The 16,818-nt window shown below is 50.5% G+C and overlaps 2 protein-coding genes across 3 annotated transcripts in view; one reads left to right on the top strand and one right to left on the bottom strand.

Annotated features, from left to right (window-relative positions):
- The first annotated feature begins 690 nt into the window (after window positions 1-690).
- LOC120505549 lies at window positions 691-15,826 on the top strand. The gene is made up of 3 exons (XM_039716209.1): window positions 691-773; window positions 14,239-14,283; window positions 14,343-15,826. The coding sequence occupies exons 1-3, from the start codon at window positions 691-693 to the stop codon at window positions 15,427-15,429; spliced, it is 1,215 nt and encodes a 404-aa protein (XP_039572143.1). The 3' UTR covers window positions 15,430-15,826.
- Window positions 15,568-16,818, bottom strand: part of MAP2K6 (mitogen-activated protein kinase kinase 6) — a 42,634-nt gene continuing 41,383 nt past the window's right edge. The window contains exon 12 of one of the 2 annotated variants that reach the window (XM_039715763.1): window positions 15,568-16,140. In XM_039715763.1, coding sequence (XP_039571697.1) covers window positions 16,063-16,140 — 78 coding nt within the window. In that variant the 3' untranslated portion in view covers window positions 15,568-16,062. The remainder of the gene's footprint in view (window positions 16,141-16,818) is intronic. The other variant, XM_039715764.1, reaches the window with a different exon arrangement.

Raw genomic sequence — 16,818 nt, 5'->3', positions numbered from 1 at the left:
CAGCCCAAGTTTTCTCAGTTTTACCCCTCTGGTTCTCTCTCTGGTTCCCTGTGGGGCCGAGCTGCTGGGGCTGGGGTTAAACCACCTCATCTGGAAGCAGCCACAGCTGGAATCTGTGCTGGCACCTGGAATCTCTGAGTGGACCACGAGATCAGCACGTGACCCCCCAGACTATCCATAGGAGCCTTCAGTGGCACCAATTTAATCGTTAAATATTTGCATGTTTCCAATTAAAACTGAGCCCAGGAGACTCTGCAAGCCTGGGATGGGCCATGGATGTGTCCTGTGCTCCCCTCCAGCACTGCCTGGTGGGCCAGGGAAGCTCTGGCTGTGCAAGAGTTAAGGGCTGGGAATTAATTAACATCTTCCATCTTCATCTGATCTCAGGTGGATACTTAATGTTTTTGTCTGCAGAGGTTTATTTTCCTCCAGATTGATTGGATGAATTGTGTTCCCGGAGATCAGAGAGTTCAGATGGCAGAGGATCCTCTTACCAGAAGATGAAAGCCAACATAATCAACTGCACAACTTCAAAACATGCAGCTTGTTCTTGTTGGCTGTGCCTAAGTTTTCCCTGCAGAGAAGCTGTCGACAATGATTTGATATCAATCCAGTAACAATCCCTGGTTTCTAATAATAATTTGCACTTCAGTAGAAATGTTCATGTGAGGCTCTGAGAGCATTTAGCAGATGGTCATTAGTGAAGCTCCCCAGTTCTCCTGCGAGGAAGAGATAACAATTATGAGCCTTGTTTTACAGATGGTGACACCGAGGTGAGGCACTGAAAGGTGAAATAACTCTTCTAATTTTCCATAATGAGCCAGTGGCAACAGATCCATGAATGAAACCCAGGCATCCTGCTGCGATCACTCCACAAACCCTATATCCTTATCTTTCACAGGAAAACGTGGTCAAAGAGATGAGCCTGGAAAGCAAAAAGCAAATGACTCAAAGGCAGGATTCATGACACATTTCTGGAAATAAGGAATTAGGTCTGGGTCAATAAATAACTGGGAAACCAGGGGGACGCAATCCGAGAGGCATGTGAAACGAGGATGGATGGAAAAGAAAGAAGATAATGGAAGGGAGGGGAAGGAAAACAGAGCAGCTCTGACTTTTTATTTCCACTCTTGGTTTCAATCAGCCTTGTAAAATTAAAGGTTAGGCTCTGAGAGAAAGGAGAAAGCTCCATCTGCTCCCGTGGGGATACATCCAATGGGTGAGGCTTCTAACTGCCTGTAGCAAAACCCTCTGATGGCTCCTCACCCTGCAGCCAGGTGCCAGCTGTGGGACATTGCTTGTGTTTGGGTACCTCAGAGGCCGAGGTTAGGCTCTGAGAGAAAGGAGAAAGCTCCATCTGCTCCCGTGGGGATACATCCAATGGGTGAGGCTTCAAACTGCCTCTAGCAAAACCCTCTGATGGCTCCTCACCCTGCAGCCAGGTGCCAGCTGTGGGGACACTGTTTGTGTTTGGGTACCTCAGAGGCCATGGGGAGGGCAGGGAAATGGGGCTGGAGCTCTGGGAACCGCGGCTGGAGCTCTGGGAACAGCAGCTGGAGCTCTGGGAGCAGCGGCTGGAGCTCTGGGAACAGCGGCTGGAGCTCTGGGAACAGCGGCTCTGCCCCGCAACAAGGTGCCAGCTGTGGGACATTGCTTGTGTTTGGGTACCTCAGAGGCCGTGGGGAGGGCAGGGAAATGGGGCTGGAGCTCTGGGAACAGCAGCTGGAGCTCTGGGAACCACGGCTGGAGCTCTGGGAACAGCAGCTCTGCCCCGCAGCGTCGCCCACCAAACCACGGCGGGGCTGGAGAGCGCTGCGGGCTCAGCCTGGCTGGAGGTGCGAGGGCTGGAGCTCCGGGGCTAATTTTAGCTTCCACCTGCACTGGCTTTGCCTTTCTCACCCAGCAGGGCTGCCCTGCCAGCGCTGAGGGACTGGCTGGTGCCCCGAGCCGCCCCGCGCACACGCCGAGGGGAACGCGGCCCGACTGTGCAGTTTATAAAACAGCCAAGTGGAAGCCAAAAGACTTGAGTCTAATCCCTCCAGTTAAGTCATCTAGATTCCTTCTCGCCACCAGCCATCTGATCTCAATCAGCAAATCTTGGCCTTCCTCTCCTGACCCAGCGAGCACGGTGCTGAGGCCTGAAGTAATCTGCATGCAAAATGCTTTAGTAATGATTCCTCCAGGAGGGGCTGCTTTGATTGTTATTTCCCAAAAGCCCTCCAATATGAAAGGGGGAGGCAAACAACAAAGGTGGCTTGGTAATGTTTGCCATCAATAATTTGTCAATGCTCTGTAATGCTCCTCCATTTATTTTCAGTGCCTGTGGTTTATAGAAGCCTATTGAAAGAGACCTATTTATATGCATGCCTTAAAAGCAATCACTGGGTATTAAATGGGATGTGCTTTTAGTCTGAAGGTGCTTCCAATTGTCTGTTAGTGGGATTCAGCAAGTAAATGAAACAGAATTAAATATCTGTGTCTTTAACATCAATAAACTGCATCATCTTTGGGTGCAGTGTATGTTTCAAAAACATTGCAACATCTTCACAGATTTATAAACTCACAGAATGGTTTGGGTTGGGGGGGACCTTAAAGATCATCCAGTCCAGGGACACCTTCCACTATCCCATGTGGCTCCAAGCCCCATCCAACCTGGCCTTGGGCACTGCCAGGGATCCAGGGGCAGCCACAGCTGCTCTGGGCACCCTGTGCCAGGGCCTCACCACCCTCACAGGGAGGAATTCCTTCCCAAAATCCCATCTAACCCTACTCTCTGTGACTCTGAAGCCATTCCCATTTGTCTAATCACTAATCATTATATTGATTTCACCATCCCCCCAAGCACTTCCAGCACCAGAGAGCTAGAACTGGAACCAGAAGTGGTAACACGTGGTAACATCAGGAAAATTTGGGAGAGCAGCAGCGATGTCTGACGGGCAAGATCTTGACTGGAAAGACTTGGAGAACCTCAGCCATGAACACACCCATGGGTGCTCGTGTTGCAGGTGTCCCTCAGGGAAACAAGGTCTTGGTGGAAGCTGCTCAAAGGCAGCTGGCTGGTGTGAGAACTGGGACGGGGATTCTGGAATGCTCATTGGCATATTTGCACTTTGAAAGCCAATCCTAGTGCCCATCCAGGAGGGCTCCCAAGGAAGAGGAGAAAAGAGAAGATGAAGGGCAGTTCTGTTCAGCCCCAAGGACCACAACTTTCCCTCTTCTCTTCCTCACACCTCAATTTTCCCTGTTCTTTTCCTCACTTCCCTGTGATGTTAGTTGGGATAACGCAGGAATGACTTCACAATTTCATACATGGAACAGGCAGGGGAGGCAGAGGAAACAGGATCTGCCATTTTCAACCCAGATAATTGCATTACAAAGCCCAGCACGGTTTTCATTATTGTGCCGTGTTCAATCAACCTCCATCCCAAAGGTGCACACGGATCTCAGGCTATTCCAGGCCTTGGCAGCTGCTTCACTGTACTTGCTCCTTTTTATTTATTTTTATTTTTTTTTCCATCTTGGGGCTTTTAAATTGATGGGAGGCTGAAGGCAAGAGCTGATGCATTGTAGATGACAACAAAAGAGGCTCCATAAAATTGCTTTTGGCATCTCGTGTGCGTTCTGTCTACATCTTATAAATTACTGCTGCATTACAGCGATAAAAATAGGTTAGTATTTGGAATTGATTACAGTGAGATAAAGCCCTAATAAAAAAAAAGCACTGATGCATAAATATTCTGAGCATACAGGGGTAATTTGATTTGATAAAATAAAAATATGGCTCTTAATTTCTTCCTTTTAAACAGAACACACACGCACGTGCAGCGCAGGGAGAGCTTCAGCAGCTGTTCAGTTCAGGACTCTCAGAAATGGGTCTGTGCCTCTTGCAACTCTTCCCTTCAGACATTTTTATGGCAATCTCTGCATCACCAGCATTCCCACTGCTGGGTTATAACATTCCTGCTGCAATCCCAAAGAGTTCAGCCCAGGCTCTGTGCTTCTTCCAGGTGAGGAACACTGATTTTCCTCACACCTCAACTTTTCTTGCTCTCTTCCTCCCTTCCATGTGACATTAGTTGTGATAATGCAGGAATTACTTCACAATTTCATACATGAAACAGGCAGGGGAGGCAGAGGAAACAGCATTTGCCATTTCATCAACACAAACAATTGCATTACAAAGCTGCATTTAAAACCTGTGCCCCTCAAAGCTTTTTATTAACTCTGGAGTTCACTGTGCAGCACATCAGCTCTGCAGCCAGTGCTCTCGCCCTCACTGGGACTGCAGGATCAGCAGAGGGAGCTGGGATATTGTTTTCTGAGTTCTAACATAAATGGAAGGATAATTTTATTTACACGAGGAGGAGGGAAGCAGCGATTCATGTTTCAGCACGACCAGCCCAACACGCTTCACTCCAGCAGAGCGGTTTGGCTCACACAATAAACCCAGGGAGAGCACTGGCCTTGCATCAGGACAAAAGCACGGCCTGAGAGCCACCGTGGAAAGGAAGGCAGGTAACAGCGATGGGGCTGGCAGGGGAATGCAGGATGCAGGAGCTGGGGAAATGCAGCAAAGCAGCACATCTGCTCTGCAGCCCAGCAGCTGTGCCCAGCCCTCGGGCTGCACTGCCAGGAGGTGCTGAGCCTCCAACCCGGCAGAGCCCAGCCCCAGAGCGATGCTGGGCACGGGGCTGGCTCCCCTTGAACCCCTGGAAAAGCTGATTTTTGGGAGGGTTGGGGGCAGGAAGCCGCTGCTGCCGTCCCTCCGGGCCGTGCCTTTGATGTGGGCTGGACGGGATGTGGCTGCGCCTGCTCCCGCCAGCCCGAGCAGGGAGAGGGAAACCAGCGGCAGCAGGGCTGACAATTATCCCTGTCGAGCAGCTTGAGCATTCCTGAGCTTTCAGTAATGTATGATAAGCTGTTGGGAGTAAGATGATCCCCAAAAACCTCCCATGGGAATGGCAAAAGCAGCCCAACACAACTGGTAGCACTTGCACTGAGGGAAACACAGGTAGGCTGAGAGAACGTTACTTTTAAATTTCATTTATTTATTTTTGTGTACATTTCCCGTAATTCGACTGACATACCATTGCTATAAAGATGCCCTGCTCTTTGAATATTTCCATCCAAGACCACTAGTTTCAAGTGTGGTTATGAAAAGTCACGGCAAACATATGACTGGAAAGAGGTGGTTGGTTTTTGACTTCCAGGCAGTTGTTTGAAGCATTTCAGAGATGCACACGATATTCAGCAGAACACACGCACGCACAGTGCTGGGTTACACACACGCACACGCACACACACATCTGGAAAACTGTTACAGTGGTTGAAGTCTCCAAAAAGGTGTACTGTCCCCTCTCAGCAGCAGTGAAAAACCTCTGAGTATCCTGAGAAATCAAATCAAAGCACAGTAAAGAGGAGTAACTTATCCCATCAGCAGGGTTTGGGGTTGTTTGGGGCTTTTTTTTCAAGCCAAATGTATTTTGCCAATCTGATTGAAGAGGGTGGGGAGAAAGAATCTGTGGCAATGAAGGTTAAAGAATACCAGTGCAGCACGGATCCTAAAAGCATCTCATTAAAACAACAACATGGAGTAAAAGCCTCTCAAACGTTACACACACGGTCCTGCTGTCACTCTGCTACCCCTGCTCATCTCCAGAGCACGAGGAACAGCACTGAGATGGGTGAAGGCAGCACAGGGAAGTGTCCCAGGTGGAGCCAGAGGCAGGGGACATGCAGCTGTGCAGGTGGGCAGCCAGGTGACCACGGAAGGGCTCTGGAGCACAGGGACACGTCTGCACCGGGCTGGGAACGGGAGCTCGGAGTGCCCATCCCACTCAGGGCAGCTCCAAACCCTGGGCAAAGCCCACAGGACACTGCCAGCCAGGCAGTGCCACCTCACACCCTCCAAGCTGCTCTGTCTGCCCAACCACCCTGCCCAAGGCTGTGCCTCGGGCGCTGCCTCGGGCTGTGGTGGTTTGGATTCTCACAAGGAAAGAAACAAGGCTGGAAACTGAAAATCACCCATGTTGCACTGTGCTGCCTTTACCCCAACACCAGCCCTGCCTCTGCTCACTGCTTGCACCCCAGGGCTCTCCCGAGGGGCTGGAGCTGCCCCGTGGCCTGGCTGACAGAGGGGTTGTGTGAGGTGACAGAGCCCTGCAGAGGAAACCAGCAAAGCCTGAGACAACACAAACAAACACCAAGCAATTAAAAGAAGGATGGGAGATGTGGTCTGATGTACTTCTGCCAAGAAATAAATATTTTACGCTGCCTTTTTCTTTTTTTTTTTCTAAAAGCACTTGCATTGTGTTTTTGTAAATCTCAAAATGGTTGAGTTACTCCCTGCACACCCCCAAGCACAACACGTGCTCACACACACACACACACACACACACACACACACACACACACCTCACACCCTCTAATGCACACAATTCCAGCTTTGTAGAGCTACTGGATTTACTTAGAGACAAGTTTCTTGTGCATTTGGACAATTTACTTTGAGACAAGTTATTTGCAAGAAGGCAAAGTTCATGCATGGCTTTGACAGCTCCACTTTCTCATAAATGGTTTTTGAAAAGCAGAAAGCAAATGAGGGCCAAAGCTCCATTTAAAGTTCACCTCGGATGCCTGAAAAGCATTTATACCCACATCCTTCTGAGGTCCCTGCTTTATGAACTTCTAATCAATTCCACATTCTGCTACCCAACGTTTCTTATACGTTGGGGAAAGAAAACAAACCAGAAAAAAAAAAAGCAGAGGAAAAAAAACCCCAGAAAAAGCAGCATGAGCTGTCTGAAAACAGCTGCACCACAGCGCCCAAGCTGCCAGGGAAGGGCTTGAGTCACCCTCCCTGGAAGGGCTCAAAATGTGTGGATGTGGCACTTGGGGACATGGGTTAGTGGTGGCCTTGGCAGTGCTGAGTTTTTGGTTGGACTCGATGATTTTTAAGGTTTTTCTACCCTAAATGACTCTGTGGTTCTCTGATTCTGTTATTCTTTATCAGAAAGGCTGGGGAGGATTTTGAAGCTCCTTTCCAAGGGGAGCAAGGGAATAAAAAGAACAAAAGCTGATGTGTTTTGAGCCCCCAGTCCTGATTCTCTCCCACACTTTAGGGATTCCCCTCAGCATCCCCTAGAGAGCAGGACCTGCAGATGAATTTCTCCATTATTTCTGCAGGACGTGTCACCTCTGGCTGTCCCCAGCCCTGCCTTGCCCATCCTGACCACCCAGGGCTCAGCAAACTCCACGGAAATCTGACAGAGAAAAGCCTGGCATGAGCCTTGGACAAACCAAGCTTGTCACCAATCAGATTCAATCAGATTTTAATTTCCAGGTGGAAAGTGGTTGTTATCTCAGAATTCAGGGTGGTTTTAATGATGTGACACAGAGCATTTTACCAGCTAAACTGAACTCTGGTGCTACTCAATCCCCTCTCAAAGGAACAAGAAACCCACCTCATGCTTCTCTCCTAAAAACATAGAAGTGAGCAGGTTTCTTCAGAAACCCCCAAGACGTTAAAAGAAAACTCAAAAAAATACAATTTTTTTAAAACAAGATTCCTTATCCCCATCCCTAATTCTAGAGCAAACCAGGACACTAAAAGAAAAATAATCTAAGTTACTAGAAATATAATTTAAAATCACAATTAGGCGTCTACTGCCATCCCAGCTGGTAGGAGATACCACAGGGACTCCACATGGCTCCAGGGCAGGCTGGGAGATACCTTCAGCACCTCTTGGATAGTACCAGAAAGGGATAAATAATAAATAAGAACATGGGAAATAATAATCAGCCTTCCACAGGGATGGAAAAGCAGAGACTTTCACAGTTAAGCAACCAAATGATGTTAGTGTTCAAAAAATCCTAAAAATAAAGTAAAATAAGGACTTGCATTATAGCAGGTTGGAAAGTCTTCTCCTTCCTAACATGTTCATGTGCCCTCTTCAACACCAGAGACCACTGGGTTCTGGGTGCTTTTCCATTTTTTCTGCTCATATTTTGGTGTTTGGGTTTTTTTTCCTTAGCCAAAATGATGTAGAAATATCCTTGTTACAGTTTCCCACCATCTCAAGAAAAAGCAGACTTCACACTTTAAGACAGAAAGTCTAGAAATCCCATGTATTGATGCTAAACATGGATCTTTGCCAATAAAACTGTAAATCCTTAAATTGAAGGACAATTTTAGAGAGTTGTTTAGAGTTTTTTCCCCTACAAGAAATCACAAATTTTACTCCAACACATTTCCAGCTTACAAGAAACTCCATTTAGCAGCTTCCCCTCATTGTATTGCTATTTAAAAATGCAGAATTCCAGCTCTTTTGGATGTTGTGACTATTTCCAGCAGCCCCTGGCACAGGGACAGCTCTCACCAAGCACAAACCACTCGATTCACCAAAATAAAAACAGCGGCCGAGCCCTGGAAATTCACTTTGCACGTGGATTTTAAAGGGAATGTTCAGAGCCAAATCCTGGGTTGGGGGGTATTGGATTTTGAGCCCCAGCCTGGAAGAAGCCCCTCAGAAGGGGCATTGATGCAGGATTTGTGATTAAATTTGGGCTAAATATGGATGGGGAGCTCTGCAGCTGTACCTGGATTTGGGAAAATTCGATCCTGGCTCAACAGCTCTGACAAAGACTGGGATTTATCTTTAAACACAACTTTTTCTGCCTTTTACCAGGCACTTAATCCACATTTCTTCACCCTGGCTGTGCAAATCAAGGACATCTGGCCCTTCCTGACTTTTCACAGTATCCATCCTGAAAAAAAACAAACCCTTAAAAATGCTGAAGGTTTTTGGGTGTTCTGGGACACCCTGAGATGGCTGAAGGTTCTCCTAGAGGGAAAAATCCCGAGATATGGCAGAACCCTACACCTCCTTCCCACAATTCCTGGGGAAACTGTGTCTGTGTGAGTTTTTGGAGGCCACGGATACTCCAGGCTGCTCTTCCAGCCTCCAGACATTGGCCCCTCTCACTGAATTTATCTCCATCCACCTCCTGGAACGGCTTGGTGTGTCAGGTCACAGCCTTTTGGAAAGATCAAGGCCTGCTCTCATTATTTCCTCAAAAAGAATCATTATCTAAGGGCGAAACCAGACTGAATTCAAGCCTGAATTATTCCTGGAAGATAAACCAAGCAGCAGCTTTCCTGATGGGTTCAGGAATACTTGGGGTGTGTTTAGTCTTGATTCAAAAATTACACCACTGCGAGTTTCCTGGATTTAGCTAAGCCCAAAAGCGAAAGTACCAGATCAAAATACCCCGAAATAAAACTCCTAGGAAGGGTTTTCAGGTCTGGCCAACACCAGAGAGCTTTGGAAATGACCGAAAGACGTCTGAGCTTTTGAGATTTCCATCTCCACTTCCAAGCTTCTCCCGCCTTATCCCCGCAGAACCTCGCGGCCGCTGGACGCTCGCCCCGTCCTTCAACCACCAGGAGGCTCCCAGGGAAGGGATTGTGGCTCATCCTGGCTGCTGGCTGGGCTGGGACCCTGCTCCCGAGCTGCCCAGCATTCCCAAAGGGCAGCAAATGCAGGGACAAACTCCTGCAGGGTGGCTGTGCAGCTGTGGAGTTTGGGAGCAGGGAACTGGAGAGGACTGGCAGCTCCTTCCTCCCCCAAAGCACTCCATGGACTGCAGGCCCCTTCCCCTTCCTGCTGGCTGCCAGTAAAATCCCATGAAAATAAAAAGATGGGAAATATTTTGACATGAAAATAAAAATCTGAAGGTGTCCACGGAGGCCCAGAGCTCTCCAGCATGCCAGGGCTGCTCTGAAGGACACATCACCACCATCCTGCAGCCCCAGCTGCTCCCTGGCTGTCCCTGGTGAGCTCCCTCCTCCTGCTGGCCTAAAAATTGGCAATTTCCAGCATTAAGCTGTCGAGACCACCTTGAAAGCCTCCCCTCTTCTCTCTCAGCTCCAGAGGCTCTCCCAGGCTTTTCCCTTTTTCAAGGCCAAGCAGCAGCATGCCTTGGTCACCTGCAGGTTTTTCCCTGTGTGTTTCTTTGGGGTTTTAGATTCTGCTCCCCTTGCTGGAGCTGGGGATGAGTGGGACCCAGTGGTGTGGGCCTGAGGGAAGATGTGGGAGGGCAAGGGCAGCCAGGCTGCTCCCAGGCTGTGTCCTGCCTCCCCTGCTCCTCCCTGGCAGAGTGGACTGACAGCAGCTGCCCATCAGAGCACTCATTTTGTCCCCATGCCATTAAATCCACCCTTAAAGTGCACTGCACTGTGAGAGCCCTTTCCTTTTATCCAGCAATGGGCCTTTGTGCCTGCAGCACTGCACCAGCAGCTCCTGGCTGTGTTTATTCATCTGCAAACACCTCAAATGGAGATGCAGCTTTTTCTGGCCCTATTTATTGCCAAAAGCCACTGTTTTTATGGAGTGGGGTTATGTGAAGGAGCAGAGTCCTTTCAGCCTTCAAAGAGCTGTCACTCCTCCAGCCACGATCCAGGAGGGAATCTCCCAGCTCTGCAGAGCACAGGGCAAATTTCACATTCTCCATCTGCTCCAGCAAAGGCTGAGCTGAAATATTAATGAGGAGATCTGCTCCCTTCTGGGTTTTACAGCCCAGGCAGAGGCCAGAGGAGCAGGCAAAGCTCTGGGATCCATCCTCTGCTGCTGCTTGAGGGCTTTCAAGGAAACAAGGAGCCTGGGGCAGGACACAGATTGTGAAATGTGGATATCTGGTGTGTCCTATGTGTTCTGTCCAGCCTTCCTCTCCCCAGGCTCAGCCCCCTGCCCTGGGCACGGCCAGAGCAGAGAGAGGAGCCTGCTCTAACACCAACAACATAACATGGCAATAAAGATTAATGAGCAAAACTTGCCATTTTATGTCTGATCCGTGGGGATTTGTGATCATTAATCTTTATTAGTGTGTAATAACTGTTTAGACACTAAGGACAGATTCTCAGCTGGACAAAGCTGGCCTTCCTCCAGCCAAGCCAATGGAGCAGTGCCAGTTTACACCCTCCACGACCCCAGCTCTACATGAGCCATCCCATCTGCAGCAATCTCAGCACTGACAGTATTTCCCCAGCAGCAGGGGCACAGAAGTGAAGGCAACTATTTGTCTTTCCCTGTATCCCAAAAAAAGAGAGCTGCATGTGTCCAGGAAGCTCAACAATAGACATGTCAATAAACACGAGGAAATTCAATGAAAAAGCAACAGCAACAAAAGGAACCCCAAGGAGCAGGGAAGTGGATGGTTTCAGAGGCAAGACTATAAGATCTGGTTTGGCAGGAGCATAGCTAAGAGGGATCTTTGGCATGTGAAAGAGTGAAAGCACCAAGACAGGCTCCCAGAGTTCCTCTAACAGGAACAAGATGGAAGGGGAAAAAAAAAAAAAGGAGCATCTTGGCTGGCTTTTATGAGAGAGGAGTTTGGGGGTTGTTTTGAATAAGAAAGATTTATGAAACATGGGAGCTGGTGGGAACCTTGTCTGAACCACACCAGACCAGCCACTGAAGCAATGCTGTGTTATCCAAGCAGGATTTCCTCTTCCAGAACGTGGAGGGAAGAAGGGAAATGTGCAGGTACACACCTGGCTGGCAGCAAGCATGGAAAAATCCCAGCTGAGGCTGTGCCCTCAGCCCCTGGCAGCCCCTTCCCACCTGGACAAGCCCCAGCAGCACCTGCTCAACAACAGCGTTGAGAATTGAGATTTTTTTAGAAATTTTTTCAGAGATTTTTTTCAAGTAGGGACCCACCAACTGCCTCCTGTGTCATACACCTGCCTCCAGAAATAAAGTTTCACCTCTTTAACAAGTCAGAGTTGCCTCTTGTCACCAGTAAACTCATCAAAAGTCAGGGAAAACCAGAGAAATACAGTACAGAGATATGTGTGTCAAGATTTGTACACCTGGAAGAACTCCAGGAAAGATGGGCATTGCACCCAGTGCAGCAGCATGAACCTGGTGTTTAAAAACAGTAACCAGAAAATGCCCTCCAACTCCTCTTTCAGATTTAAGGGTCCAAAGGGCTCTTGGGGACCCAGAAAACACCTCTCACACCAGTGACACCTCAGAGCTCCAGCCATGGCAAGGCCTGCAGCATCCTGGGGACTGCAGGGGCTGTATGGGGGGGAAGAGGAGGTTGGACATCCCACCTGGGGATCCCTGGGGATGGGCTGTGCCTCCTGATAAGCTGTGGCAGCCTGAGGGGCCCTCCCTGCCCTGCAAACCCACCCACAGCTGGGCCAGCCCACAGCCCAGTGCTGAGCTCCCAGCAGCTTTGCTCTCCCTCTGCTCCCCAGCTTTGGGGTTCTTTCAGGTTTATGGCATTTGAGACCTGCTTCTCTACAGATCCCAGTTTGGGGCGACCCCAAGCCCTGTGCTGTGTGAACACAGAAAACCTGTGTGAAGAACATCCCTCATTCTCAACACCCTGGGCTGTTCAGGGGGCCAGGCTCTCAGGAAAGGTTTCCCAGAGCCTGCCTGGCCAAACAAAGATCTGAGCAGCAAGCAAAGGCTTTTCATCTTCACATGGGTGCCAATTAAACAGCAGACAGGAGAGCCTGACTCATCCTGCAGGGCTGCAGGGCTCTGAGGAACACAGGAACCCCTGGCTCTCCTCCCTGAGCTGAAGCCACCAAGCTCAGGCTTCTCTCTAAGGAATTCCTGGGTCAGGCCAAGCTTTGTGTCCACCACGAGGGATGCAGGGACAGCACTGGGCACCTCTCACAGCACTTCCCATGCTCAGACAGCTCCACACTTACTCTGGGCTGACACAAACGACTTGAAAAGGAACAAAGTCATGGAGAAGGAGCAGGGAAGGGGAGGGATTCGCTGCGTGCCCTGTTGTAATGTCATTAAAACAGAGGGATTAGAGCAGAAAGCAGAAAAGCAAGGCCTGTGTTGAGGCAGGGAGGAATCCTTTCAGAGGGTTACTAGCTGCAGACAACACTGCCATTAATTCCCTATTGGAAAACGCTGGTGACATTAATATCTGCTATTAATACTGAGCCTTGACAGTGTCTCATAAATTCAACCTGTCAATTACAATGGCACTGAAATGAAGGTGCTCTGAGGTCAAGGAGATGCGGTGTCCAAATGAGACTTATATTGCAGGGGAAAAGCAGCAAAAACAATCTTGAACAAAAGCATCAGATCCATATGTAGGAAAACCAAAGGGTGGTTTTAAATGTCATGTTTTTCAAAGTGAGAATTGATGCTGGAACCAAGTCTATAAACTGGCTGGCTGGACTTTCAGCTGCAGCTGAGGACAATCAATCAAAACAGCTCTGTGACTCTGAGAAAGTGAGAGAGAGAAAACACACACACACACACCATGGAATATGAGAGGGCAGATCATGAGCCATGCGAGGCCTCTTAAAATTACACTGTGAAGTAAAACATCCTCGTGTTTCACCCGCCACAAAATGTAACCTGAAAGGTTCCCCTGGGCACAGGGTGAGACATGGAGCTTGTCCTTCCCCGAGGGCTGGGCAAGGGGAGCCTCCTCCCCAAAGCCTGCACGAGCTGTGAATGGCACCCTGATGATTCCTGCCAGCCCTGCTCTGCAGCCCAGGGCACGGGGATTGATAAATCCCACAAATGCTCCCCTGTCTGCCACTGCCAGCCCAGGGCAGCGCTGCAGCACCCCAGCCTGTGGTGGCAGTGACAGTGGCAGCCCAGGGCAGAGCTGCAGCACCCCAGCCTGTGGTGGCAGTGACAGTGGCAGCCCAGGCACTGGTGGTGTCTTTGTGCGCCTCTCTGAAGGGTTGGCGTGTCCCCAGCGTGTCCCCAGCACGGGAGGTGCCACCAGCCCACAGCCCTGCTCTGAACACTGCCCTGCCAGGGGATCCCTTCCCAAAATCCCCTCAGGCTGTTCCATCCTGCACCAGCAGAGCCTGGAGCTGCTAACCTGGCACAGCAGGGTGAGATGACACCTGCACAGGTTCAGTGACATTGTGCACAGGCTCAGTGACCCCTGCACAGGTTCAGTGACCCCTGCACAGGTTCAGTGACCCCTGCACAGGTTCAGTGACCCCTGCACAGGTTCAGTGACCCCTGCACAGGTTCAGTGACCCCTGCACAGGTTCAGTGACCCCTGCACAGGTTCAGTGACCCCTGCACAGGTTCAGTGACCCCTGCACAGGTTCAGTGACCCCTGCACAGGTTCAGTGACCCCTGCACAGGTTCAGTGACCCCTGCACAGGTTCAGGGACATTGTGCACCGGATCAGTGACACCTGCGCAGGCTCAGTGACACGTGCACAAGTTACGCCCTGCAGAGCAGGTTCAGGGACACCTGCACAGGCTCAGCGACACCTGCACAGGTTCAGTGACACCTGCGCAGGCTCAGTGACACGTGCACAAGTTCAGCACTGCAGAGCAGGTTCAGTGACACCTGCACAGGCTCAGTGACACCTGCACAGGTTCAGCACTGCAGAGCAGGGTGTGTTTCTGGTCAGACCTGGCTCCGAGGGGCTGTGCCCAAGCGAGGGGTGGGGACGGAAGCGCGCGGTGCAGGGGCACGAGGCACTTGTGCAGCCTCCCCAGAACGCACAGGCAGGCCCCGTGGCAGGGCTGGGGGAAGGAGCCACGGGCAAAGGCAGAGGAGCTCAGGCAGCTGGGCAGGTGTGGCTCAAAGCAGCGTTAATGTGGAGCCAGCGGCCTCGCTCCGGGCTCAGCAACACTCACCGTGCCCCCTGCTCCAGACACTGACTGACCCCAGGGCAGAGGGGATCTCCAGCTCCTCTCCCACCTCACCATCCTCCTTCTCCTGCCCTGGCTTGCAGCCTGTGCCCAGGGACCCAGCCAGCAGCAAGGAGCTCCTGGGCAGGGGGGGCTGTGGTGTCCCTGTGTGGTTTCCCAGGCTGCAGCTCCCACCTGCAGCATCCCAGCTGGGGCTGGACACAGCCCAACCCACATGCCAGCACGGGCTCCTGGCAGCGCTGGCACTCCCAGACCCTGTGGGCAAGCACGGAGGGACTGCTGCCAAAGCAGTGCCAGGAGCCCTGGAAACCAGCACTAAACCATGCCATTTGTCACAGGTGTCACACCGTGCGTCCTGTGATCCTGGCTCACCCCGAGGAGCAGAGAGCAGCTCCTGTGGAGGCCCAAAGCAGCTCATCCCCAGCCCAAGGGAGCCTCGGGCACTGCAACGCTGCTGGGCAGGCGGGCACCGACCAGGGCAGCCTCCTCCTCCTCCTCTGTGTGCAGCTCCTCTGGCAGCCTCCTTCCTTCCCTCCGGGCCTTTTGTCCCAGACATTGTCCCAGACACTGTCCCAGCGACTCCCAGAGCTCCCAGCCTGCCTCTCCAGCAGGGCAGGGGGTGGGACAGGGCTGGGAAGCTCCGGACTCGGAGCGTGGTGTCCGGAGAAGAGGTGACCACAGGGGACACCAGGGCCTTCCTCCCTGACACAGCTCGAGCAGCTGAACTGCAAGTCTTGCTTATCAATTCCTTTTGTGATGCACATTAAATATATTCCACATCAGGGACACTTCTCCTCTCTCCTCTCCTTGGACACCTTTTCCCCAGCAAAGCCTTACAAGTGCTGCTTGCTGTGGCCTCATTTTGTCATCATCATCATCATCATCATCATCACCACGCACTCATCCTCATATAAAACAGAAATCTATTCCATCAAGCACTTAACATAAATATTAAAATAATGGAAGGGACAAAATATAAATCTACATACAACTTCATGACTACCATAGCACCTATTACCATGACAAAGCAAATTCTGGTTCAAGGGGAAGGGAAGGGGGATGAGGAGCAAGTTAGGAAGAGGAACCTCAACTGTCATTAAATATGTAAATCACTCTTTCAAAAAAATTTTTTTTGTTGTTGTTTTGTTTTTTGTTTTAAGGTTACCAACCTTATTAAAATTCATTCCACTAACCAGCTCGTTCTATGTCACTATGGATACCAAAGAACCCTTTAAAAAAACTCGGGCGAGGCGGGGGTTTCTCAGAATAAAACCAAACCAAACCAAAACAAAACAAAACACGGCGACTTTCTGTTGGTGCTTCCATGACAAGTCCTGCCACGTGCCCCTCCCCTGCACCCACCAGTCCACAGAAGGGCAATTCTTTTCCAAGTCCAGTTCTCAGTCTCCCAGGATGAGCTTGACAAAAGAGGCGACGTCTGTCTCTTTGGATTCGTGCAGGGTGAAGAAAGGATGTTGCTGGGAAAGCAAAGAGAGAAAAAAACACCAAAGTTTATTATTCACCACGCTGAGTAGAAAAGCTTTTCAGACAATCCTCTAGACAGTGAAGAAGGTTTTCTCCTTAGCATCATAATATTGGGTTTTTACAGATGAATCAAGTGGGGGAGCTGCTCCATGAACCCCTCTGGATTCCCCCCAAGCCCTGCCCTGGCTGGGAGGGCTGATGGGCAGCTCTGGAGGCAAGGAGAAGGCTTAGAAAACCCTCTCCATGTGCCCCAAAACACTCCCAGACCATGGTCACCCATCCAGCAGGGCTGGCTGCAGTGGTTTTCCCTCAGCCCTGTCTGTGTATTTACCCTCTGGTGACTCCTGAGCCTCATTTCCTCCCTGAGCTGCCCCTCCTTGCAGCAGGAGAGGCTCCTTCACCCCAGCCACCACACAGGAAAGCCATCCCGACTGGAAAACCATCCCCACTTGTGTGTTTAACTGCTTCATCCTGACCAACATGGGGACACAGCCTGCCAGAAAACCCTGCTGACATTTCAGCACCAATGGAAAAATACGGGTGAGGAGGAAAAACACAACCAAATCCCCCCCAAGCAACAAAACCCCTCTCCACCAGGAGCAGCAATTCAGTTTGGTTGGTTCAGACACACACCAAGCTGAGACCCCACCTGAAAGCCCCCAAAACCCTGC

This window comes from Passer montanus, unplaced genomic scaffold (assembly GCF_014805655.1).
Source record: "Passer montanus isolate IOZ18808 unplaced genomic scaffold, ASM1480565v1 scaffold35, whole genome shotgun sequence".
Taxonomy (NCBI): Eukaryota; Metazoa; Chordata; class Aves; order Passeriformes; family Passeridae; genus Passer; species Passer montanus.
The sequence above is the reverse complement of the archived record's forward strand: the minus strand, read 5'-3'. Positions and strand labels throughout refer to the sequence as shown.

Bases quoted from the DNA above. Each gene is read 5' to 3' on its own strand.
- LOC120505549 (XM_039716209.1), top strand. From the start codon at position 691: ATGGTCATTAGTGAAGCTCCCCAGTTCTCCTGCGAGGAAGAGATAACA. The intron at 774-14,238 runs GTGAGGCACTGA...TACGCCCTGCAG, and splicing joins TTACAGATGGTGACACCGAG to AGCAGGTTCAGGGACACCTG. The intron at 14,284-14,342 runs GTTCAGTGACAC...ACTGCAGAGCAG, and splicing joins GCTCAGCGACACCTGCACAG to GTTCAGTGACACCTGCACAG.